Here is a 27796-nt window from a genome sequence, read left to right as displayed (position 1 = left end):
TTTGTTTGTGTGTGGACAAGATATTTCAAGAACCACTGGATGGATTCATATGAAACTTTCAAGGATGTTTGGCCTCATGACTGGCACAAACTGATTAGATTTTGGGATCGATCTGGTACCAGACTAGGATTTTGAATTATTTTTCCGTTTTTTTTTTTACTTAATTTTTGAGAACGGTCAGGTTCATTTTTAGTATTCTCATTTGTGAGAGCAGTCGAGTTTATTTCAGATAGTCTCCTTTTAAAAATCATCTCTGGCTAATCGTTGAGATGATGTTGGTGCTGCCTTGGCAGAGGTTTGCGCTCTCTGAGTGCTCTTGTTGTTTTATAATTTTATTTTCACTTGTGTTGGATCCCGCTTATCTGTCCGTGACAGCGTTTTTTCACTTTGGCTGCAATCATTTTCTCAACCTCTATCCCTAGGATGGAGCAATAGTTTAGCTGAACTTAAAGAATGAATTTAGTTAGCAGTGCAGGAGATAAATCCTGAAATGCTTCAAATTGTGTTTTGCAAAGCTAAGGATAGATTTACAGATGGAAAACATGTTGAAAATTTTCAATAAAGCTTTAACATAAGATTTATAAATCTATTTGTTTTGCTATTGTAATTAAGTAATAAACATAAAATTCTGTCAGTTTTTTTTTTTTATTTGCCTGATTTCCTTGAAAAAGATAGTTAACTCTGGGACATCCTGTATATTAAATAAATAAAAAGTATTACTTTTTATTATTATTATTATTATTATTGTCCATCAAGCTATCCTTATTTGCATAAAATTACTGGCCTGAAAAGGCGTATTGTATTTTCTTTCTGAAATCTTTCGTATTTTCTTTATTTTAGAAGTTAGCAAAGAAACAGAATGACATCGATATTAACAAGCGCAATTGTCAAGGACTCACAGCTCTTCATTTAACAGTCCAAGCGAACAGCTTAGAATTAGCAAAAACTATGCTAGAAGCAGGGGCACACATTAACTGTTTGTCAGAGGATGGTTTTACTCCACTTCATTTGGCTTGCATGAATGATGATGTAGAGGTAAAGAATTTACTATATTACCATTATCATAATCACCATCATCTGCATCACCTTTTTAGTATTTTATTGCTTTTGATAAAGAATAAGTTTCTTTATTAAAAGACAAGAATTCTTCAACCTCAGAATGTTATATATTAGCTGAATGACCTGGCACTACCCAGGCTACTGCTGTTCTTATTCAGATTAGTATATAATAAATATAAAGATATAGTCTCATAATTATTTCAAAATATCTGTATTTTATTAGAAAATATCCAAATTGTAATATTAGAATTTCAAACTGAAAATCTGTCCATTATCATAATCACCATCATCTGCATCACTTTTTTAGTATTTTCTTGCCTTTGAAAAGGAATAAGTTTATTAAAAGAAACCTTATGTCCATTTTCCATGTTAGCATAGGTTGGACAGTTTGATTGTGGACTGGCATACCAGTAGCCTGCACCAGGCTTCATATCCTGGTCTGCTTCGTATTTTATAAAGTCCTATGGTAATGGATACATAGTAAAAGTCATATCTGCACACTTGTAAGGATGAAGGTAGATTGGAACAATGAAGCTGAATGTGAGCAAGCTTTCATCCAATAAGATGAGGCAATCTTCATATATCATATCATACACACATACACACACTTGCGGTATATCAGCTTGTATTTTTTTTTCTTTGCAGATGGTTGAGTTACTGTTATCATATGGAGCCAAAGTGAACTTAGCTGACCATTGTGGGAATAGTCCTTTACATCACAGTTGTCATAAGGCAAATATTCCTTTAGCTACTCTGCTACTAGAGGTATTTACTTTTTCATTTCAAAAGTGTGTATGTGTTTTCAAAATTCTTTAGCATTCATTTTAACTATTACAGCTAAGGCCATGTTGAAGCACTGATATTAGGTTTTTATTTTTCACTCCTTTTAAATGTTTAGGAAGAAAAATTTTTGTAATAGTTGTCCACTATTTCTAAGTTAGATTTGACTGTATCTCCCTTACTCCCTAGACACATACACCAATATGTAACTGTACAATGTTAGCAATCAATATTCATTATTGTGGACTAAAATTTAAAATATATAAGGTATATTTGTTTAAAGTTATATTTGATGCATTCAAGTATACTCAGGCATGTGGAGAACTTCTGTTGTGGAAATAGTAATGTGAGAAAAGTCTCCTTTTAGATGAATGGTTAATGCATTGGGCTATGAATGACATTGAATTGTATAATGCATGCATTTCTATGTTCTTTTGATTCATCAGCTATGAACAGCAAATGCATGCTTGCTGATGTGTGTAAATCGTGGTCGAGCTAGTATTAAATAACTTAACTGTAACAGTATCCCAAACTTGTAAAACAAATTTAACTTGTGGTATGTTAATTGTTGCAATCCTCATTGCATTGTTTTCCATCGATTTGTGAATTAAAATATTTACTTTAAATTCTATTTTAGAAAATAGTTTTAAATTTGCAGGCAGCCATTTCCATTTTAGTCAAAATATTAAAAAATTTTCTTTATTCTTTTCCTGTTCTACATTAATGCATTTGATTTATGTTTTTTTTTAATATTCTGTTTGTACTTTTTCTAGCATGGTGCTCGAGTAAACCAACGTAACCATATTGGAAGCACCTGTTTGCATGAGGCAGTGGGTACCAACAATGCAAATTTAGTGGCCTTGCTACTTGAGGCTGGTGCTAATATCAGTCTAGTAAATCTTTTAAATCTGTCTCCAGTGCATTTAGCAGAGGTATGTACTAAAGTATTGTGAATTGGAAATACCTTTTGCTACTTTGGCATTACTTTTTTTATTAAAATTGGTCTTAAATATTCATCATCATTTTATGGCTGCTTTCCATGCTGGCATGAATTGGATGAGTCATCATGATCCAAATCATTTCTCATTGGAAGCTACTGCTTCTAAAGACTGATGCTCTTATGCATCATTTGGCTCGGTTTCTATGGCTGGATGCCCTTCCTATCACCAACTACTTCAACAGGTTTATTGGATGCCTTTTCTTTAAATACTTAGCAACCTAAGACATGTGGATGAAGAAAGGAAATAGGAGAGGGAATAATGGCAGCAATGATGCTAGAAATGGGTAGAAATTGAGAAAGAAAGTAGGACTGAAGTATAGAGAGTACTTAATAGCTTAGAGCATATGCATTTGCTCACGTGATCCTCAAAGGAAGAGAGTAAGCCAGAATGAGTGAGATTATGGAGCAAGTGTATGATGGAAGGATAAGAGAAAATTAGGGGTTGGAGTTAGTGTTGGAAGAATTGATGATAATAGAGGTAGAATAGATAATGGTGAGTGATGAGATAAAGGCAAGAGGGAGAGTGGTGGCTGGTAGTACAGCAGCTTTTATCAAAGCTTACTTCCCACTCTCTTTGCATACTCACCCCTATCTCACATATCTAACTCTCACTCACTCTTCCCTCCTTTATTCCCATCTTTTTGTCACTCATAGCCTGCATTTCCTCCAGTCGTTCTTCTCTCCACCACCTTGCACACTGCATTATCCACTTCACTTTACTCTGAAGTATGCAAAGAGAGCGAGAAGTAGGTTTTGAAAAAAACCTTTTGTATTACCAGCCACTACTCTCCTCCTGCCTTTATCTCATCACTCACCATTACCTGTTCCACCTCTACTGGGTAGGGGGTGGGTGAGTGTGATTAAGGACCTTCAGAAAAGCAAGAAATCACAGTAAAGTGAAGTGGATAATGTAGTCTGCAAGGTGGTGGAGAGAAGAAAGATTGGAGGAAGTGTAGGCTATGAGTGATGTAAACATGAGAATCAAGGAGGGGAGAGCGAGTGAGAGATATGTGAGATAGAGGTGAGTATGCAAAGAGAACAGGAAGTAAGCTCTGAAAAAAATATTACATATTTTATTGAGGGAGGACAGTTTCTTCTAGACTAAAGTTCATGTCCTTAATTGGTTGTTCCACCACACTGCTGTCAACTTGAATTGATGGTCTCTCTGTTGGGTGAACATGAGTTAACCCTTCTTTATTCCATGCATTCTCTTCATTCAACAACCTCTCATTGTAGCACTTGTCATCAGTAGTAACAGCAAGTGTGCCTTCATCAATTAGGATACACTTCTCTCTGATGACATCTGAGTTCACCTCTAGATATATGTAGCTGATGCCTAACATTAAGGTATTTGTTTCCAAATCTATTCCAGTTTGCACTACAAAGCAACAAGAGCCTTGATTCTCCCTCATTCCTCAAGCTAATTCCATACCCTCTTTGACTTGCTTAACATTACTATAATTTTTTGTTTCAAAAGCACCAACTGATTGTGTATTTGCCAGCCTCCTCTGGCCCATGTGCCAGTGGCACGTAAAACGCACTCACTACACTCACGGAGTGGTTGGCATTAGGAAGGGCATCCAGCTGTAGAAACACTACCAGATCAGATGAGAGCCTGGTGCAGTCTCCTGGCTTCCCAGACCCCAGTCGAACCATCCAACCCATGCTAGCATGGAAAACGGACGTTAAATGATGATGATTATGATGACTTCGTAAATGATAAATTTCAAGCTTCTGTATTTGAATCATTTATAGTTCTAGTTCAATGATAAGCACCAATGCAATGTGACAGAAGTTGTATGATTTCCCTGAAGAACTTACTTTGCTTATTAAGAAGTCTCAGTTATTGATTTATTGTGAAAAAAATACAAATAAAATATGGAGAGCTAAAATGAGAGGATTCTGAAAACCCATTCAGATGAATACAAAAATATAAAAGCATGTTCTCGCATACTTTAGATGTTAGATTTTTTTTTTTTGTCAGAATAAAAATTCTAACTCATAATTGCATTTTCTATTTTAATTCCATAGAACCAAAGTATTAAACATTTATTGGTGAGTTTCCTAAACACTAAAGAACCACAAGGATCAGAAGCAATCTTTTAATATTCAATCTTCCAGTTTAATTCCAGGTTAGTTTATTGTTGAAATTTATTTTTCTCTTTTCTATATAAAGTTTATTTTTTTGTAAAATACTTAGTTAAAGTTGCAAGTTTTTATTAATAATACTTCATGAAAATATGTCAATATTTACCTAAAATGTACTCTTTACCCTTACCCTCCAGCTGACCCATACAACCAAATACAAGCATTTTAAAGAATCTTTAGCATAAGAGGCACATAAGTTCAAATCTTACTACTTTATTTCTTATGTTGTGTTCTTTAATAAGACATTTAACTGTGGCTGCTCGTTTCCTTAATTGATTGCGTTCTACTTCAAGGGAAGTAATGAAGCAAAATGGCCTCTAGCTCTAAAAATGATTGTTTCAACTAAACTTCCCAAATTGGTTCACAAATGAAAATTAAACCTGTTAGTATATGAGGTGCATATCAGAAGTTTTGAGACATTTTTTGGAGTGGAAGTTATAACTTTCCTAGAATATTGTAATTTTAGTATATCATTACTATACGTCTAATAAGCTGACCTGCCAACTTTTGTTATTCCAAATTGAAGGAGACAGCTGTAACAACACTTTGAACACAACTTGTCACAGCTTACTAAACACTGCTTCTCACAATTCCATCCTGGTAAACAACTGCTTGACAGGGATGGGCATCAAAACTGTCCCTCACCCTCCCTACAGCCCAGACCATGTGACTTTTTTGTTTTTTCCCAAGCTGAAAAAGAACCTCATTGAGGAGGAGGAGGAGGCTGTGACAAGGGTCCTAGATACCTTTGTTTTGGAGGACTTCCATAGAGTCTTCTTGAAGTAGCAAGAGTACTAAAACAAGTGCACTGAAGTCAGAGGATCCTGCGTTGGAGGAAATTAATTTTGTACTTCTTTAAAATTAATAGATTAATAGGCACAAGAGTGGCTGTGTGTGGTAAGTAGCTTGCTTACCAACTACATGGTTCCGGATTCATTCCCACTGCATGGCACCTTGGGCAAGTGTCTTCTACTATAGCCTCGGGCCGACTAAAGCCTTGTGAGTGGATTTGGTAGATGGAGACTGAAAGAAGACCGTCGTGTGTATATGTATATAATGTGTGTGTGTGTGTATGTTTGTTCCCCTAACATCTCTTGACAAACGATGGTGGTGTGTTTATGTCCCCGTAACTTAGCGGTTCGGCATAAGAGACTGATAGAAAAAGTACTTGGCTTACAAAGAATAAGCCCTGAGGTTGATTTGCTTGACTAAAGGTGGTAATCTAGCATGGCCACAGTCAAATGACTGAAACAGGTAAAAGAGTAAAAGAGATGTCTCTCCTGAAAAGTCTCAAAACTTCTGGAATACATCTCAAATCTGTAATTCCTATTATTATTGTTGTTGTTATAGGATTTGTGAAAAGTATCTTTATAAAATCTGTACATTATAATTAGATAAAATCTGTATTTTCAGGTGAATAAACCTTGCCATTATAAATGAATTGAAGCAACATTTCCAGAAAAGTCCACTGTCAACAGTAAAGCCATGTTTTCTTCTGCTTCACATGAGAAAGAAAACACCCTATCAGTCTTTGCAAAAATTTTAATGGTTTCTTTTGACGCACAATCAATTCTCTATTTGCATTGAACCATGTAATTTGAAGATATTTTAATCTTTTAAGAAATCCACAATGATTAGAAATTGATCTCCACAGATTATAAAGGCATGTACAACTTTATATTAAATGATATTTGTTGTTTGTTTTTAACAAAAATACCAACTTCACTGTTTTCCCCTTCTAATTATAATACTTCTTTATCTCTAATTGCAATACCTGTTTTTTTTTTAAATCTTGAAAGGGTCTTTTTTTCCAATTCTTTTATCTTTACACAACCTGGTCATTAACTATTCTATCCAAAATACTGAATTTCCTTTGTATTCTTTGATTTTATCCTTCTGTCACTTATTTTCCCACCTCTTCCTAATTGAACTTAATATTTGCAATTAAATTAAAATACTATTGTCATATTGGTCCATATTGGTCCACATGCCATGCTATTCAATAACTAACATGATAATTCAGTGTATGTATTTTACAGTGTTAAATTACATAATTAAGATAGTATTACTGGAAGTTTCGCATTGCCTCGAGGTCCTCTCGTAAGACATAGCTACAGCTTTCATGAAGCTTTGTGTTTCTGAATAAACTACATCTCAGTTATGGAATACACTTACCAGTGGAATTACTGGTCTGCTAAAATGAAACTCACATTAATTACTAATGTGATATATTGTGAAAGACTATTTAACTAGTTTATTATATGATTTAAAAAAATTTTTATCAGTAGATCAGCATTTAGCTATTTTGATCTTCACCTTATTGTAAAATGTATTTCTACTATATTCAAAAGAATATATAGTTTGGGGAAATAATGTTCCAAGACTGTTATAATGAAATGACATGCCATCTTATTCTATTGAAGTGATTTGTATCTCATTGTATTGATGAGTTTTTTTTTTCTTTTTTTGGTAATGTCAGAATTCTTTCACTTCTTACTTTAGTTTCTTTATAATTTAAAATTTCTTACCAAATATTTTTTATTTGGAATTCTCTGTCCTTGTAATTTTTTTTAATCATGTGGATATTATAGACAAACTTATTCTGCCAATGTACAACTATAAGTCTTTGTCAAAATTATTCTACCAGCTAACCGTCCATCACATTCAGCATACTTTCAAGTAAAATATCACTGATATGTTCATATATTACTTCATTTTTAACTCTAGGTTCTGACTGAAACAGTTTACCTTTTTAATATCTTTCACACACACACACACACACATCTTTGGGTCTTCAGCAGTTTGAAGCTTGACTGATGGACTTGGTTTCACCTTTGGTATACATTATTTCTTTGCTCATCCCTGATGCCAGTTAGGGAAAACACACATCCTACCAATATCAAAGTAATCTGCAGTGCAGAAATAGTTGTTGAGTACAATCAGTTGGATTGTATATTGTTTTATATTGGTTGAATATTGCATTGTTGTTCTGATTAAAAGATTGATCAAAGCTTTTTGCGTATTCTGGAAACCTATTTTATTCTTTATAAATGAAGAATAAACCAATTTTTCTTATGTTCATTTCAAATAAACTATTCAAATTTGTTTTTTAATACGAATATATATAACAAACTGGTACAGAGTATTTTCTTGCTACCTAAAATAAAAGGAAAGTATTCTGAAGTGTCTTCATGTTTATAATTATTTAACAGTTTGTATTAGGTATCATCAATATTTCATTTGTTAGGGGTATAATCCGGAATCTGAGGAAACAAGTGATGTTCTACCTCAGCAACAGTTTTTCACCAGGAGAATTTAATAAGTTCAGTTGTAGGGGTGTCATATCCAACTCAAGTGTCCTTGTGTTAGATTTTATGCTACTTAGAGCAATTGGACTCACTGAACGCTCCTATTTTATTTGACAACTTGTTGTGTGAAGAATGAGCCACTTGTTGACTTATTACCAGACATTATTGGGTATTTATCATTTTCTGATATATATTCTCCCATGCTGTGTAAAATATTTATCATCTTCATCCCTCCTCTCTTTTTTTTTCTTTCATACATATATACAATCTCACTCACTATTGTATCTAGGTAAATTGTTTTTAATCAAGTTGTGTCAAGTATTTGTGAATTTAAAAAAAAAATTAAATTACAAATATATATAATTTGTTGTCAGTTTGTTATAAATATTTTACCTTTCATTTCATTTGTATTTTTCTCCAAAATAAAAACTCTGTAAAGATTTGTTTTTCAGTTTTTTTGGGGAGATTTTTTAAAATAAAAATAAAATATTCATTTTTTTAAAACATCATACCTGCTATGTATAAATCAAAATTTGTTCAAGAATAATTTGGATTATTTTTTTTTGTTTCTAGTTTTTTTTTTTAGTATCATCATTTTGATAAAATTTAAAGTGCTTCTATACATGTTTTGAATCTCTTACTTATGCCAGTCCAACCAAAACTAGTTATCCAGTAAAAATGGTAACTACATTTGTAAGTTTTATTATCTGGGAAAATGATAATATGCTTAGTTCAAATCCAAACGTTCTGTAACGCACACTGCTAATATATAATTTACATCACATCTAACAAATAGTACATACATTACTGTTAATAACTGTATTTATCAACCATCTGTGTGCCACTGGAGATATATCACTTTTCAACAGTGAGCTAATTTGGGAACCTCTGCAGTTGCTTGACCTACTGAAGCAGTCAAATTTCCCTCAAATTACATTCTTTTGTACTAGAAGCTAAAACATACAAGATGGTCATAGCTAGAACATCTTTGATCATGGATCTGCTTGAATAGGGCAAACTTTGCATTTGTTTATTTCACTACAATGCACATTATCTGAATACATTAAAATTAACTGCTAGTGACATGTAAAAAAAATACAAAATACTTGGAAATCTCTTTAGATTCATCATTCAGTTCTGTCATAACTATAGTTTACATATAACTGTCCAATGTGATTTTTTTTACCATTTTCAACTTCATTTCTCCTCAGTTTTTATTCAAATATGTATCCAGAGTATACTTTGGATAAATTAAGTACTATTACTCTGCATTTCATATTTTCTGAAAGCACAGTACATTTTTTTATTTAAGAATATTACATATATTTTGTGATATTGTGATCGAATAAATTTTATGATATTGATCAGTACACTGTTTGTACAATATATCACAGATATATGCATACATAAATGTATATATACAAATGTAGATGGTTGTATATATAATTGTAAAGTTGATGCAGACATTCTTGTTTTTATTTTACATTTGTGATTAACTTGTGATAATTATCAAAGATCTATTAAAGGGAAATCCCCTTATTGCTCAAAATACAACTAAAATCTTGTCTTTTGATTAACAAAAATGTTGTGCTCTTAATGGTTAGTATGTTTTTCATTATTTTATTTTTAACATTCTAAAATATATTACAGATCTTCATCACTAACAAACATACCATATAGGGTTTTCAATATAGGGATATCAACTCACAAGCATTAGACAACCACTAATAATGTATGTAAATTAAAAGAATTCATTGAAATAGATAATGTAAAATTAATTTATCAAATAGTTTATCATTTGAAAATACCTAACAGCTATGTGGTTTGGGCACCAGTCTTTTGGTTCCTAGGGTTCATGTTTTATTGCAGACTCTGTATTATATCTCTTGTAAAACATTAAATTTTACTTCTTCAAATTTGTCTTGCTTAATTAATAAATGATCATCAATTGATATAGTCTTCCAACCCATATGATTTGATTTCTTAAAATAATTTTATTCATTCTTCATTTATGAAGTTGACAATTTCCTAGTCTAGATCTGACTGTATTAATACTATCCTAATTTCTTGGGAAATGTTTTTTTTATTTAGTGAATATTTATACAGATCTTTTTATATATCTTTTCTTTTGAAGGCTTTTTTTAAATTTTAGGTGTAAAGTTGATTTTTAAAAAAAAGATGGTGGGAGCATGTTTTTTCTGAACAAGTGAAAAATAGTTATTTTACAGAGCATTTTGTTCAGACATTTAAAAAAAAATTTTCGAAATGTTTTTGTTTATAAAACCTGGCTTCAATACATAAAATGTATATTGTCCAAAAAGAGCAGGAGATTTGACTTTCTTACGTTAAAAATGTATGAAATAACATTGTTACATTGAAATAAAGAATTTGACTTTAGCACAACAGATACACATTGTACACATACCATTATCTTCATCAGTTACATGATTTCACCAACTTTGGAAGGTCTACAAAAGTTATGAAGATTGCCAATCCCTCTTCAACTAAATACTTTTAATATCATTTAGTCATTTCATTTACCTACTCTCACATCACTTGCTGTAGAGTATTCGACTTCCTGCCTCCTCTCCACACTCTGTGTCATGTTAGTGGTGTTTGGGATCTCTTCATTTACACTCAAATAGTTTGTAATTGTGTGTGCTAGTCTGTTGTGTACGATCTTTATATGAAACATTGGTTTATGAGAAATTTTGATGGCTGTGTAGTTGTTATTTTATGTATTCTATACAGTGGGCTGTGCCTATGCTGGAGCACTGAAATCGTATGTTGTATCTATTAATTTTCATAGTGGTGTCTATAATTTCAACGTTGTTTGTATTAGGTCAAGTTATAAATATTGAATTTTCTTGTGACAATAGAATGTTAGTCTTTCGTTATGAAATTTAATAACTGCTAATTGATTACTTTGTATTATATGCCTACTATTTGAAATTAGGCAGTACAGGATTTGTTTGATTTTGTTGTTTGTTATATTATTTTTGTATATTATGTGTAGTTTTAAATTTTGAGTTGATGACAAGCCATTTAGCAAATATGGGTCATGTGATAATATGATGACTGCAGTTGTTTGTGTGGTTATTATTAGAGATTAAGAGATTAAAAAATGCTTTCCTTTGTGTTTTGTATATTAGTTTGTGGACAGATAAGAGTTTAGCATTAGGAAGAACATCCAGCCATAGAAACCAAGTTACAGAACCAGGTGTAGCCAGTTCCTGTCAACCTGTCCAACACATACCAGCATGGAAAAGTCATTAGATGATGATCTCTCTCTCTCTTACAGTATTTATATAAAGGGAAAATTATTTTGTGTATTCAAGGCCTGCTGAGAAAATTATTGATGTTAGTTTCTTTATGTATTGTGGATAAGTAAACTGTTGTACACCAACTCCGAATGGTGTATAAGTTTAGTTGCAAGTGTTTTAGATGTTTTAATGATTAACTGTGATGTTGGTATATGTTGTTGAGTTTATTTATATTTGGTACAAAGTCCAAACTTTTGAACACCTTAAAGATCCATCACACATTACCAGTAGCAAAAAGATCAGAGAAAATTATCATCCAACACATAAATGTGTACCAAATAACATACCAACATTACTTAACTTTTGCTCTCGGTCAAATAATTTACACAAATCATCTTGGGCTTTAAGCTTTGCAGTTGTCCCTAAAGTATCATTTCAATTATTTGAGTTTTCTAAATGTGAGAACAACACTCATACAGACATAGATGAGCATTCAATAGAGTTAAAATATACACATTCACAGAGATGTAGATGAGTATGAACATGCCCAATCTCACAACAAAATGGATTGGTAACAATATTTCAGAAAAGAAAGCTGATAAAAACATTAGCACATATTAGCTGAATTCTGTGATCCCTCACATTTTTCTCCTTCACCACCGCCTTCTCTCTTTTCAACATTTATATGATCTTTGACATACCTATATCACTATCATTACACATGAAGCTACAATTTATACTCCCTTCCATTTCATATTGTTCAGAATTGAGCGTACTTCAATATTTTGAGAAAACATCTTAGTTATTCATTGAAATCACCAATACCCAAAATGCTGTTGTTTTCTGTTGGTTCATCGTATCCATTTTTTAATTTTTTTATTTAACTTATTTTATTTTTTAATTAAGGCGGTGAGCTGGCAGAATTGTTAGCAAGCCCAGGCAATATACTTTGCAGCATTTCATCTGTCTTTACATTCTGAGTTGAAATTCCACCAAGGTCCACTTAGCCACTCATTCTGTCAGGTTCAATAAAATAAGTACCAGTAAAGCCTGGGATCGATGTAATTGATTAACCTTGTTCCCCAAAATTGCAGGCCTTGTGCCTATAGTAGAAAGAATTATCATTAAGGTGGTGAGTTGGCAAAATCGTTGGCATATCTTTTATTCTTTCTGAGTCAATAAAATAAGTATTGCTTGAGCACTAGGGTCAATGCAATTGACTTCCCTTCTCCTCAAAATGCTGGCATTGTAGAAAATATTATTTTTATTTATTTTATCATTATTAAGGCAGTGAGCTGGCAGAATCAGCTCATCAGACAAAATGCTTAGTGGCACATATTCCTGCTCTTTATGTTCTGAGTTCAGTTCATGCCAAGATCAACTTTGCCTTCCATCCTTTCAAGCTCAATAAAGTAACAGTCAAGTACTGAGGTTGACAGAAACAGCTTCTCCCTTCCTCTTAAAATCTTTCTAGCCTTGAGACCAAATTAAGATTATCATAGAAGCAGTGAGCTGGCAGAATTGTTAGCATATTGGAGGAGGTGCTTTGTCCGTCTTTATGTTCTGAGTTCAAATGCCGCCGAGGTTGACTTTGCCTTTCATCCTTTTGGGGTCAATAAATTAAGTACCAGTGAAACACTGGGATCAATGTAATCAATTAGCCCCCTCCCCATGAAATTTCAGGCCTTGTGACTATAGTAGAAAGCAGCATTATTATTAAGGTGGTAAGCTGGCAGAATCATTAGCACGATGGACAATATACTTAGCATTTTGTCCGCCTTTACATTTTGAGTTCAAATTCCGCCAAGGTGAACTTTACCTTTTATCCTTTCAGGGTTGATAAAATAAGTAGCAGTTGAGTACTGGGGTTGATATAATCAACTGTCTCCCTCCCCCAAATTTCAGGCCTTGTGCCTTTAGTAGTAAGGATTATTATTGTTATTTCTCCAAGGGTGAACATACAGTTTCATTTATAAGCCATTCGGGTGTTGTTTTCCCTTAATCCCCCCCCCCTTTTTTTTTATATCCTGAATTTTCTGTAACTTATATTTACAGATATGATGGACACTTGTGTTGCTATTTTATGCAACCAGCCAGATAATTAATAACATTCTTATGAATAACGGTCCATATATTGCTTTCTGCAATGTTCATTAAACCTATGATATCTGACAATATCTCTTCTACATACACTTTGGTTCTGCTTTTTTCACATCTAATGTATTGACAAATTAGGATATCTCATATAGAAATAGATTTCAGGACAAATAAGTATATTCACAGATAGTTGAGTAATTACTGGGCAGAATTCTGGTTTAAGCACCCCATAACCCCATATAACCCTTCATAGCTTTTTTATTTTGGGGGAATTTTCTGAAAGTTTTTGCAAATGAGAATTCATGTGATTATGAAAAAAAAACTTTTTTTCATTTTTGAAACAAACCTTACTCCTCAAAATCCTAAAATTTCCACTTTTTGAATTTTTTTTTTAATCAGTTTAAAATGCAGACAGTTTGAAATTTTTGCTTAATCCTTTCGTTACTGTATTTATTTTGAGATGCTCTGTGCTTCTTTCAGTTACTTTAAATATAACAAAGAATTTAGTAAAATAATTTAGTTATCATTAAGCTAGTGTTAGGAACATAAATTGTGACTAAGGTTTGGTAGAAGATTTTAATTCAAAACTTATGAAAACAAGATATTTGTACTACAGAGCCATAGCCGGTTTCAGCTGGGTTGGTAACAGAAGGGTTAAATCCTAGCAATGGCATCATCATTCCATTAAATGTGTTTATGGAGGAGGGAAAAAATATTGAAAAACATCAATACATTTCAGAGTGAGAAAGGTATCGTGGTTGTGGAATGTGCTAAAAATAACAACTAAATTGCCCTTAAATCACAAAAAAATTTTTCTTTTATAATTTTTTCATATGTAAAACTCAAATTCACAAAAGTTTTCTGAAAATTGCAGGAAATAAAAAGGTTATGAGGAGTTATATGGAGTGCTTAAACCAGAATTCTGCCAATTATTGTTCTTGGGCTACATGTTGAAAGATGTCTTTTTTTTTTGTTTATTTACTTCATATAGCATTACATGACTTTGAAATATTTCTCTATAATATAGATGTTTTTACATAGACATGTTTAATATGTCATCCCTAATCTTTTAATACTTGGTTAACTAATGTTTAAATTCTAAAACCAAATCTTCAGAATAACTTTTTCATGTTATAAATCAGCGGTCCCCAACCTTTTTTTGCATTATGAACTGATTTCGTGCAAGACAATTTTTCCATGGACAAGAGGATCATGCATATAACAAAACACAAAGTGCATAATGTATAATTTAATTATTACATATAACTAAAACTGTCACTCTGTCAGTTATGATAAGTGTTTCCTAGTTGATCCAATCAATGGAACAGCCTGCTCATAAGCAGTCCACAGACCTGCATACCCTTAACATAGTTCTTAGGGAGATTCAATGTGACACAATGCAACAAAGCTGGCCTTTTTAATTACAGGTACAGCTAATTTTTGCCAGGCTGAGTAGACTAGAGCAACATGAAATAAAGTGTCTTGCTCAAGGACACAAAATGCTGTCAGGTATTAAACTCACAACCTTACAATTATGAGCCATATACACTAGTCACTAAGCCACACACCTTCATGCAATATTACATATGTAACATATATAATGGAAAAAAAACAACCTTCAGACTCCAATAGTCAATAAAATGGAAATAAAATAAAAAAATTTTTTTTTCTGTGTGGCCCAATACCAAAGGATCAAGATCCAAGGCCCAGTGGTTGTGGATCCCTGTTATAAATTATTAGATTTTGATCATATAAATTATTAAATTTCTCAAGTCTGAGACTGTATCACTAATACTATTACTACTACTACTACTACTACTACTACTATTAATATGTGCAGGAAAAGTTATCACAGAAATAATGTTGATATCCCATGCAATAATGAGTGAAACAATAATGCTGTATTACATGCAATAATAATAATCACATGCAATAAACTATTAATTCAGTATTTGTTTTCAATGGAACTTTTATGATAAAAGACAATTGATTCTTCAGAAATATCCATTTCTTGGAGCATTTCTATGTTCATATCTTTGGATCTTCCTTATGAAAATAAATCTAAACATTTCATTTATATGAATGTTGTGTAAATATCCACACCCATATGTTTAGATGTGAATGCAAATTCTATGTTCATACATCTGTTATTCAGAGGTTTAAAGACTTTGTTTAACATTTAAAACTAGTGACAATATAAATACAAAATCTATTTCTACAGCACTTTCTTTAACAGACAGTCTCAAAACTTTTATTCAAAACACACATTCTAAAGAAACTAAATAATTCTTAGAGAAAACACAAAATTCCATTCTACTCAGAATCTAAAGAACATTTTGAGAAATTATTTTCTTGGAATTTTTATAATTTGAGTACTTTTTGAAATTTTATATATCTGTTTTCCTCTACTTATCATAAAGACTTGCATGCAAATATCTGAGAAATTGATGAATGATTACAAAAAGACTTTTTTGTTTTCCTTTTTTTTTAAACATAAATAACTTGTTTTATTGCATGTGGAAAGATGTGAAATTCACCAAATTAAAAGATTAACAATTCTTATAGTTTATTCTTAAATAACATACCTAACCATCCAGTTCTATACTATTCTTTTCAATGTATAAAACTCTATTAATATCATTCCTGAAATGACTGAATTGTTTTAGGTTATTGATGTTGAATGTTAACCTATTTACTTTTTCAATAGAATTATAATTAACACTCTTGAATTACCAGAGCAAATAGGGTCTACTACAATGAAACTTTTTAAATCACACTTTGCATTTTATCAATTAAAACATAGTCTCTTTAAACAACTATTCTCTCTAATAAAACCTGTGGTAATAAAATATGAAAAATTATACCCTGCAAAGACATACAAATACACAAATTTCCACAGGAGAGGAATAAGTTGTTCTTTATATCTTTCAATAATATTGTAATTTTACAAGTTTGAACTTAATATTTATAGGCCTCTTTATGGAAATAAAACTTATTTAAAAAAGAAAAACAGACAAAACAGTTTAATATCTTTTCACGTTTAATAACATACAACAACCCATTATAAATTGATTTTTAATTTTACTTAAAAGTTGTCAAAGTACTTAATGAACTTGTGCTAATCCAGTTCTGTTTTAACAACCAACTCATATTTTTTTCCACTCCTTGTTTCTAGTTTTGATTATAAAGATCTTTGCTCCAACGATTAGTTATGACTAAGAGTTCTAGTGTGCTGTAAAAATAAATATTTTTTTTAAAAGGCAGCAGAGGAATTAAACTATTTATTTCTCAGAAAATTTTATTTCAGTGTTCTCATCAGTTATTACATAAGTTTCTCTATGTGAGTGCTTCGGATAATAATACAAAGTTAAAATAATGGTCATGAGTTAAAAAAAAAAAGAAAATTGACCTCTTTATTTTAAATCAATTTGAATACTATTAAGTTAGGGTTTAAATGTTGCATGGATTTCAATGGTTTGGGTTCAATGTGTGTCCAACATCCCAAACTGATATTTCAGCTTTTGTTATAATTTAGATTGGAATTGAGTGAAATTGCATCTAAATCTCAACCCAATGTTATATACTTTACAACTTTTGTTGTTGTTGTTGTTGTTTTCATAAAAGTTTTCAAAATATTAATAAAGTTGTTTTGTTTTTTTGTTTTTTAACAATTTTCTTTTAATTCCATTGCATTTTTCCTTCAAATTAAAATGAAGAATTGGATTTTGAACTCTCCAGTATGTGGTATATCCAGCTTTGACTGGAAGCAGCTTACTCTATTTTATGTATTGGAGTAATTTCACTTAAATTTTCTAGAGCAAGGAAATTAAGAATTGGTACTAATGCCATTCCATTCTATCTGTTTTATGGAAAAAAAAAAAAAAACTGGCCAAATTTGGCTTTTCACACATACTGTATGATGTCATTCTAAAAAGAAATAATCACATCATTGAAATTTCCAAGTTATGAAATGATTAATTCAAAACAATGGGAATGAATGAGCATTACTGTTGATAAAGTAATCTGAATATCCATTTTTTCCATACTAGCATGGGTTGGATGAGGACATGTGAGGTAGAGTTTTATAGTCAGATGTTGTCCCTGCTACCAATCTTTATCTGTTTTCAAGTAAGGAATTTTTTTTTATTCCATTTCAATGTGTAGAGCAACCACTCATAATGTCAACAAGTTATGTGAATAGCTTGGTGTCGTTTCACTCAAATGATGACAAGCAAAGCCAGAGATATTAACATTCATACAGATTTATATACATGTAGCTGTGTAGTTAATTTTGCTTACTCACACCATGTGGTCTTGGGTTCAGTATAACTGCACAGCACCTTAGACAAGTGTCTTTTACTATAACCCCAAGTTAACCAAATCTTTTATGAGTGGATTTTGTAGATGGAAACTGAAAGAAGCCTATCATGTATGTGTGTGTATAAATAAAATGTGCGTGCTTGTCCACCATTCGACAACCAGTGTTGGTTTTTTTACATCCCTGTAACTTAGCAGGCTGGCAAAAGAGGCTGATGGAATAAGTACTGAGTTTGATTTGTTTGACTATGTACGTTTCAAGGTGGTGTCCCAGCATGGCTGTAGTTCAATGACAAACAAGTAAAAGAAGTGCATGCACAGAGTTTCCTTCTACCAAATTTCACTTACAAGTAATTGGTTGTTCCAGAGCTATTGTAAAAATACCCAAGATATTGCACAGTGGAATTGAACCTGAACCCACAAGATTGCAAAGCAGACTTATTAACCACACAGCCACGCTTACATTTATAGCTTTGTTTAAGAAAGTGCTTATCACTTATTGTTAGACTGAACTTACAACAGTTAATGGTTTTTGTTAGATACAATATAGAGATATAATAAGTCTCGAATTTCTCATATAAACTAGTTTCTTCAAGACTACCAACCATGCCACTCTCTTTCAATAAGTATAAATTTAGTATATCACTTAATATTTTTTTTTAAATTAGGAAAATCACCACAGCCATCTTAAAATACTATTGTATAAGTATTCTTTTGTATTGGGTAAGAATAATTTTGTTCTCTAGTTTCTACATATTTTCAAACGTTGTAGGACAAAACTAGAGTTCTTTAAACTTCTTCCCATTTAAACTGTATGACCCCTACATTGTCAATTCCAGATTAAGGTTAAAATTAGAATAAAGGGAAATGATAAACTATAATGGAAGAGGGTGGGGGGCAGGGAAGAGATTTGATGAGCAAGAGAAAATATGCAATATGTAGTTGACTAAGACTTCATGATTTAGAACTTGTATATTTGTCTTTGTCTTAAGACTGGCAGGATGATGAATGTAAATTTCTGAGCATAATGTGTTATTGAATGTTTATACGTTGTAACAGTCAATGAAATGAGGATTGTAAGAGTGACAATTAAAGAAGTTTTAAACACCTGAAACTTCTCTAGTTCTGGTAGTGACTCAGCTATTAGAGCAAGGTCATCAGCATAGAGGAGCTCCCAGAGGTAGCCTGTCTTGAATTTCTCCATTATTGCCTGGAGGACTATGCTGAATAAGAGGGGGCTGAGGACTGATCCATAGTGAACCTCTACTTCTACCTAGAATTCTTCACTATACTCATTGCCAATCCTCACCTTACTGACAGCATCCCTGTACATGGCTTGTACAGCTTTCACCAACCACTCATCTATCCCTAGTTTTCGCATTGTCCACCAGATAAGGGATTGGGGGACCCTGACAAAGGCTTTCTCCATGTCAATGAAAGCCAAAATGAACAATTAAATTATACCATCTAGAAAATTACATATAATAGAAAAATTAAAATTAAAATAACAATAAAATGTCAAGGATTAAGTAAATTGCAAAAAATAATAATAAAACCTATTATATACGTTTTTATTATTATTTTTTGCAATTTACTTAATCTTTGACATTTTATTGTTATTTTAATTCTAATTTTTCTATTATATGTAATTTTCTAGATGGTGTAATTTAATTGTTCATTTTGAATTGATAAAAGGTGGGGGGTTTTCTAATTTATATATATATATATATATATATATATATAATATAGGGTAAATAATTATTAATTTAAAAAAAACAAAACAATTATTTTCGGGTAGATTTCGGTATGTAAATATAACCATTATCGACAGGAACTTTAAAAAAAAAAGTTATATATATAAATATATATATATATGAGAACTTTATATATATATATATATATATATATATAATATATATATAGTTCCACTAAGATGAGGTGGTCAGTCAGGGCAGCGGTCCAAGGCCCATGAGATTAAGCGGCCCACAAGCCAGACGAGGCAAAAAAAACACGAAGGTGTACCTTAAATAGGCGCAGGAGTGGCTGTTTGGTAAGTAGCTTGCTAACCAACCACATGGTTCCGGGTTCAGTCCCACTGCGTGGCATCTTGGGCAAGTGTCTTCTGCTATAGCCCCGGGCCGACCAATGCCTTGTGAGTGGATTTGGTAGACGGAAACTGAAGGAAGCCTGTCGTATATATGTATATATATATAAGTGTGTGTGAATATGTTTGTGTGTCTGTGTTTGTTCCCCTAGCATTGCTTGGCAACCGATGCTGGTGTGTTTACGTCCCCGTCACTTAGCGGTTCGGCAAAAGAGACCGATAGAATAAGTACTGGGCTTACAAAGAATAAGTCCCGGGGTCGATTTGCTCGACTAAAGGCGGTGCTCCAGCATGGCCGCAGTCAAATGACTGAAACAAGTAAAAAGAGTAAAATGAAAAAGAGAGTAAATAGATTTAAAGGAAACGAAGAAAGTAAATGAAAGAAGCTTGTCAACGAATTCCCTAGGGAGATAAGAGAAAAACGAAAGAAATCAAAGAATATGAAAGTAAGAACGTGAACTTTGACGAGAGTTACGAGAACAACTACAGAAACAAGGAAAAGAAGCAATGGTATGGGTGCATACTTATACTGAAAGGGAGGGCGGAGGTGGTACAGGTGTTTATAGCATCTGTCATCACCTATCGCCTGACCGTCGTGCCTTGCCCCGATTTGTGGCTAAGCAAGTTGGATCGACTCCTTTTCCGCTTTTTGTGGAAGTGGGGAAAGCCACTTGTAAGGCGCTCCGTGTGTTGCCAGGAACCACTAAAGGGTGTGCTGGGGATGCCTTGGTTAATGATGCGCAGGCATGCGCTGAGACTGAGACATCTCTGGTTTCACCTGGAAGGTGATAAGGTGTGGAGTCCGCTGGCAGATAAATTCTTCCCGCGACCGGACTCTATGGAGAGATTTAAACCCGGTTTCATTAAAAGACGGAATCTGACTTTATGGCAGAAAGAGTGCCGACAGGCACTCTGGCTGATCCACAAGATAGGCAAAGCCGGCTGCGGGAATACCACCTCGACATTTTATAGAAGGATGGTAGAGGCAAAAAATGACGACATCCTAAGAGGGGCTCTGGGGTTCGATGAGGATCAACTATCCGACTTGTTTAAGAAGACTTTCAAGCCGGGGTATTTGGACAATGACCAAAAATCCCTGACTTGGCAGTGCTATAGGAATGCTCTACCTGTTCGCGATAAGTTATATAGGCATGGAATGTCAGTGCCACCGACATGTCCAAGATGTGGGTTGGACGATGAAACCGTTCAGCACGCTTTTGTACATTGCCAGGAGCTGTCAGGCTTAATAAATTACGTAGAACACGTGTTGTCGCATCTGGGACGAGTACAGCTATCGGCTGGTTCTATAATAAAGATGATACCGCCAGCTGGACTCTCAAAGGAAGGTGAGGCTTGTTTTCACTGTACGGTGGCAGTACTGAAAGAGTGTGTGTGGAGAACTAGATTGGAAGGTTTGGTGTCAGGATCCTTTGTCTCTGGATATGGTATGTTAAAATACTTCAGATACCATCTAAAGAGCAAGATGGATTTGGAGAAGAAGAACCTGACACAGAAAAAGTATGTGAATCGATGGAAGGATGTGATAAAAAAGGTGGGTGTGAGTAACCCTGCTTGGTCATCATGAAAGGAGAAAATAGTCTCTGGGCTCTTAGGCTGTCGGGTAAGAAACCTGACTGTGATATACCTATCTGGCCAAAATCATTTTTAATTAAAAAAAAAAAAAAGGAGAAAAGTAAAGTCTAGTATCATAATCAATAATCATCATATGTAAATATCAAACGAACGACGTAAACTTTTTGTAATTATGTTTTGTATTGTAATGTACTATCTCTGTAACGATTTTTATAATCATAAAAAAGATTTCATACTTATACATATATATACATACAAACATACACACACATGCATATTTACACACACAGGCTGGCGTTTGTGGTTGACGAGGTTGAAAAGCTGGAATATATATGTATGTGAGTGTATGTTTGCAAATGGATTCTTCCCGACTGAACAATCTTCGAAAAAGCTTTCATCAAAAGAGAATATTTATTAAGATTTAACTCTACAACAAATTTTTAAAATTGCTATGTTTGTTTTATATTATGAAGGTAATATTTATATTACGGATCTTTTCCTTTTGAACGGCACATGTCAACTCAATTTCTAGTTAACTAAACACTTTAAAACTTTGTATACTGGTAGAATGTGTCAAAATAAAATATTTTTTTCTCTTGGCTTTCTTGTGCCGTTCAAAAGGAAAAGATCCTATATTACTTCTTAAAATGTCCTAAATGTAAATTAATCTCAAGAAAAATTAATAAGATAGGACATATATAAAGCTCACTGGTTTGTATATATGGGAGATAACCCCATTTTTAATGCCAGTGTTTTAATGGGGGTGAGATAACCAAAAAGAACTTTATTTCTTTTCATTTGTCTAGCTCATAAACATCCAGCGTCTTACTAAGTTGAGAACACAGATTTAGTGGTAAGACTGTTTGACGTCTATTTCTAGCATACAACTGATACACGTAGTGATCTCTCATATTATTTATATTTAAATAGAATTCACAATCTGCGGACATTTTTAATTATGCTGACCACTAGTTGAAATTGATATTATTTAATAATATTAATTTCTACTCTTAGTATTTTAGACTTGTAATGATCGAATAAAGAGAAATAACTCTCAGTAGCTTTATTAGCAAGGGAGCCAATTTCAAATAAAAGATGGCGGTGGCCATTTCACGTCCGTTTATTTACGTATGGTTATCAGCTATTATTTTCGTGTTAGATCGAGTACTTCTTGCTGTTTCTTATGATTCCGTCAATTCAATGAAGCCAGACTGTGGATATGATATTCAGAAAATATGGATGCGGGAAGTTGCAAATACTCCTTTTGCTGCGCCTCCTTTAATAGCTGATGTAAATGGCGACGGCAAATTAAATATAGTGGCAGCACCATTCTCAGAAAGTATTACTGTTTTAGACGCTCAGACTGGGCAACATATGCCAGACTCTCTTTGGCCAGTTCAGAATCTTCACAGCTCAATTTATGCTAGTCCTTTACAATACGATGCAGATGGCGATGGTATGTTAGATTTGTTATTCTGTACAAGTTCAGGAGAGTTATTTTTCTACACGTCCAATGGCACGCGAATGAAAAAGTACCACCAACTTCCATCCTCGTACGTTCTAAAGACCTGGTATCAAAAAGTAGTTATTGCTTCAACCGATAACATTGCTAATTATGTGAAAGCCGAAGTGTCATCAGGAGTTAAATCTGCTTATGTCCCTGTATCGCCACACGTCCTAGCGACACCAATTATAGCTGATTTAAACAGGGACGGTCGAAGAGAAGAAATTGTAATACCTGTAAGTTATTTCTATGATGAAGATGAATACAGAGCATCCGAGCATTTCAACATCGAAAAGAAAAATATTTCCATCACAGAGCTGGAAAAATATCTTGTTGGTGGTATTGTTTATCTCAATCTAACCAGTATGCAAATTATGAATACAATATTCCTTGAGTTGTCACAGTTGACAGCTAATTTCCCAGCCTACATTCTCTTTTCTCCTACTGTGATTGATTTAGATAGCAATGACAGTCATTTGGAGACTGTTACTGGCACATCGTCTGGAAAACTTTATGTAATTGAAGCCAATGGTATAATTAGAACCGGTTTCCCTATACCATTTGATACCCTTCATGGACAGCTAACAATTGGAGATGTTAATAGTGATGGTATGCTGGAAATTATTGCTATCGACACTGGAGGTAACATTGCTTGTTTGGATAGATTGGGTAAAACATTATGGGAATCTGAAATTTCAGGAAATTCTTCTCCAGGAACTCGTCTTGCAGATATCAATGGTGATGATCATGTGGAAATCTTGGTAACAACTGATGTCGGTGATATTTATGTGTTACATGGCAATAATGGTAGTGTTTTCAGTGGGTACCCTTTACATCTGAACAGCCCAATTCATGCAAATATCCTTCTCAGTCTAATTCATGATGATACAAAAGCCTTGTTTTTTACACTCACCGAAGATGGAAATATGTACATTTTAGGCCCAGATACAGAATGTAGTTCACATTTCAATATTGGAGAAACATCCCTTGTTCAAACATTATCACATGATCTTGTTCCTCAGACAAACAATATGGAACTATTAGCTGCTACCAGAGATGGTACTCTTATATGTTTAAGTCTTTCTCAAAACTTTATGGATGATAATGAAGATTATGCAATGGATATTGCTAAACTGACTGTTCTACCCTCAGAAACTAAAACTCCAAACGATTTCACATACCTTTTGCACAAGCCTTCAATCGAAGTTAATAGTCATACCAAGGAAATGAAAGACGTTATGGGTAGTTCTTTTAATTTAGAATTCCAGATTGTTGATCCAATAATTTATGACAAAACTAAGAAGTACACAGTTCATGTTTACTATGGCAATAACTTGTTAGCTACATCAGTATATAACATAACTGGTTATCATTCCTTGACTGTGCCTGTTTGGCTAGAGCCAAGTCAAGGACACATAGTTGTTTCAATGACTAATCATCATGGACAGATATTTGAAGATTGTTTCCCAGTCAGATTTAATAAACTTATCTTACATGATCTTCAATGGCTCCTCATAAGCCCTTTTGTTGCCATGGCAACAGTATTGTTGGTTATTCATGGTTTCCCTGTTAAAGACCTTCTCCCCTTGACAAACAAAGACAAAAATCGCTGATAATGGTGATTACATTTTATTCCAAAATTTTTGTTACATTCCTAAAAAATTCAAAATTTCTCCAACTTTATTTTGAAAATACCAGACATTAGATTGAAATGTTTTTAAAATTAATTTATTGCTAATTTATACTAAACAAGTTTTCGATGATTTATTCTAGAATAATTCATAATGTTTCTCTTTTTTGTGCTCACTGTAAACTCAAGGATCTATTTATTCAGCATTAACATGTAGACATTATTGATTATGAAAAAGTTCACGGTTAAATGACCCACCACTTCTGTTTTCTAAAATATCATTCAGATCCCTATTATTATTTGAATGGAAGACTGCACATTTCTTTTTGTATCATACATAAAATAAACAAGATCTTCAGGCAATTTCTTTCCAAAATTTGTGTCCTGATATTGTTTGCTCAAAAGCTAATTTAATATACAATTGAGAACATGAAATTACACTATATTTCCCCACCACACAACTAAAGTAAAGCAATATGGATGGAACTCGGTGATCAGGTTTGTTCTTATTGTATAAAATTTCATCTTGTCTTTCAAATATTAAAGTGCCACGAGTCAATGCTTGAGCATCAGCTAATTTATGATACTAGGTTCAGTGCCTTATAATTTTTAGTTCAAATCATGGCTTAAGTCATCTTTGTATCTTCTATGACTGTTAGCACAGTTGCCAATGTTAAAATAGAATAAGGAATCAAGATTAGAAGTGATTTTGGTCCCTACCTGCAGCTTACTTAAAATGAGTAGGATTTGGACCTGCAAGTCACTACTTTATGAAGGAAACCACTTTTCATGATTATCAGAGAATTCTTTTAAACCAACTTTTCTGTTGGTTTAAAAGAATTGTTTCTCTTTCTTTAATTCAGTCATTATGTTATCATTCACCAATCACATCATTTTTTAAATTCTTTTAATAAAGGCATAGTGGTTAAATAGTTTACAGCATTGATCTCATGGCCTAAAGGCTATGAAGTTGGTAAGCAAGGCATGTTCGTGTGTTACAGCTAACACAAAATAGATCCAAACATTTTGTGATGAAGAAATTAACTTGCCCTAATAATCATGTTATAATATTGGTTGTGAATTTCAAATTCTGCTGAGGTCAACTTTGCCTTAAGTACCAGTTGTGTACTGGGGTTGATCTAATCAACTGTCCCCACCACTCCCTAAAAATTCTGGGCCTTGTGCCTAGAGTCATCACCATCATCATCCTCGTTTAGTGTCCACTTTCCATGCTAGCATGGGTTGGATGGTTCAACTGGGTCTGTGAAGCCAGAAGGCTGCACCAGGCCCAGGAAAAGAATATTGGTTGTGAATGTATGAAAGAGCGAAAGGTAGTTAGCATAATGGGAAGAGGCATCCAGCATAAGAGAGTGAGTGTAAGTGACAGCTAACATGCAAGAAAGACTAAGCTTGAATGAAAATTAGAAAGTAAGGGAGCTAAGCTGCCAGAAAGAGATAGCAAAAGATTGCAGTAGTTGTCACCAATTCATACAGGGAAAAGTGAAAATTGTTACCAAAACAAAAGATCTAATATTTTCACTTTGGTATGTCATTTTGAGCTATTATCTATTTAATTAAAACCCCAACAACAAGCAATGGACCAACTCTCATGATAAATTCTTTTTCATCATTGTCGCAATTTTGTAAATTTATACACTAAAATGGCCTTTATTTTATCATGACTCTATAACACTTAATATAAATTTCTCAACTTACTTACCTTTATCCAAATAAAATAAAGGAAAATCTGTTTTGTTGTGAGTTTCAAAGTTAGAGAGGATTGATAAGTATATGAGGGATAGATTAATTTTTGTTTTAATTGACTCAAAGAGGACTGAAAATTAATGATTAGCTTCAATATGATGCTGTTATATCCACTTAGAGATTTGCAATCATATTTTAGATGTAGCTTTGAATATCTTTGTGTCTATGTCAGTGTCTTATAATTATGTGTTTCTGCTTTTATTTTGTCCTTGAGAGTAATTCAGGATAAAAATGATCTCGTAATTTCAGTTCCAGCTCAGAGCCATTTAATTTATTTATAGTGCCCTTGTGAAAGGCATGACCATCATAACTTATAATGGCATCAAGTTTCATGTTCATATTAAATACTATTTTAGCAATCTATTTAGGATTGAAGAGATAGCTAAGGCAAGAGAGAATTAAACTAAAGCTTTACTCTCTGAGGCTTCATTTTTCTAAGTTCATATCCTGGCAGATTCAGTTTTGTCTCTCGATCTTCTACATTCAATAGTATAATCCTTAATGTAATCCTATAGTGAGTTCACTCAACCAGACTCCCATCTTTTATAAAAAGGAACATGTGCAACAATCAAAGCAATTTATTTCAACAGGTTATCATTTATGACAAGATTCAAATCTCAGGACAATTGTTTGTTTCTGTTAAATGAATATCATCATTGTAATTTAAATATATACATTTGTATGATAAACATTTCTTTCTGTATTTTCTTGTGTTTTTTTCTTCTTCTAAGCTGTTCTTTCCAAGACTTAAACATGTTGAGTATACCTATAAAATATACTTTTGAAAACACCAAAATCAATGAGAGGGCCTCTACATGATTACTTGACCTGCTAGACATAGCAGCTAAATTTCTATCAAATCACACCTTACTAAAAAAAAAAAAAGCAAAGATACATTGGACTAGATCCACAAAAGGATTGAATTTCATCAGAACTAAGTAATAATTACCTTTTAACATACTTTTTAATAACAATTTCAAAATTAAGCAATTGATCATTACAGCTTTGTTTTTCTCTTGTTTTCAAAAGATATATTCCATATTTTCCAGTGTACAAGTCAATATAGCATATAATGTATAAATGTAGAGTAAACATTCAGTCATCATCACTAGCTTTCCAAACCCTGTTGCATTTCACATGGAATTTCTTGTCCTCCAAATTTGTCTTGGTGTATAAGTAAACCTATCTTTTTTGGCTGTAAATTTTGGTCCAAAACAGTCAACTTTTAT

General features: G+C 33.0%; 2 protein-coding genes across 4 annotated transcripts in view; both read left to right on the top strand.

The window, feature by feature from the left end:
- The window catches only part of LOC115209323 (ankyrin repeat domain-containing protein 27), a 51344-nt gene extending 40883 nt beyond the window's left edge, over positions 1-10461 (top strand). For all 3 annotated transcript variants that reach the window (XM_029777667.2, XM_029777668.2, XM_036501324.1), the window contains 5 exons: positions 841-1035; positions 1705-1824; positions 2613-2771; positions 4871-4971; positions 6401-10461. In XM_029777667.2, coding sequence (XP_029633527.1) covers positions 841-1035; positions 1705-1824; positions 2613-2771; positions 4871-4945 — 549 coding nt within the window. In that variant the 3' untranslated portion in view covers positions 4946-4971; positions 6401-10461. The remainder of the gene's footprint in view (positions 1-840; positions 1036-1704; positions 1825-2612; positions 2772-4870; positions 4972-6400) is intronic.
- Positions 10462-22712: 12251 nt separating this feature from the next.
- Positions 22713-25229, top strand: LOC115209334 (protein DEFECTIVE IN EXINE FORMATION 1-like). Its single transcript, XM_029777696.2, has one exon. It carries the CDS (start codon positions 22765-22767, stop codon positions 24784-24786), a length of 2022 nt encoding a protein of 673 aa, XP_029633556.1. The 5' UTR covers positions 22713-22764; the 3' UTR covers positions 24787-25229.
- Positions 25230-27796: the final 2567 nt, after the last annotated feature.

This window comes from Octopus sinensis, linkage group LG3 (genome assembly GCF_006345805.1).
Source record: "Octopus sinensis linkage group LG3, ASM634580v1, whole genome shotgun sequence".
NCBI lineage: Eukaryota > Metazoa > Mollusca > Cephalopoda > Octopoda > Octopodidae > Octopus > Octopus sinensis.
This window is presented reverse-complemented; position numbering and strand designations above follow the sequence as displayed.

What these genes read in the sequence shown, in the direction of transcription:
- LOC115209334 (XM_029777696.2), top strand. Translation starts at nt 22,765, where the DNA reads ATGGCGGTGGCCATTTCACGTCCGTTTATTTACGTATGGTTATCAGCT.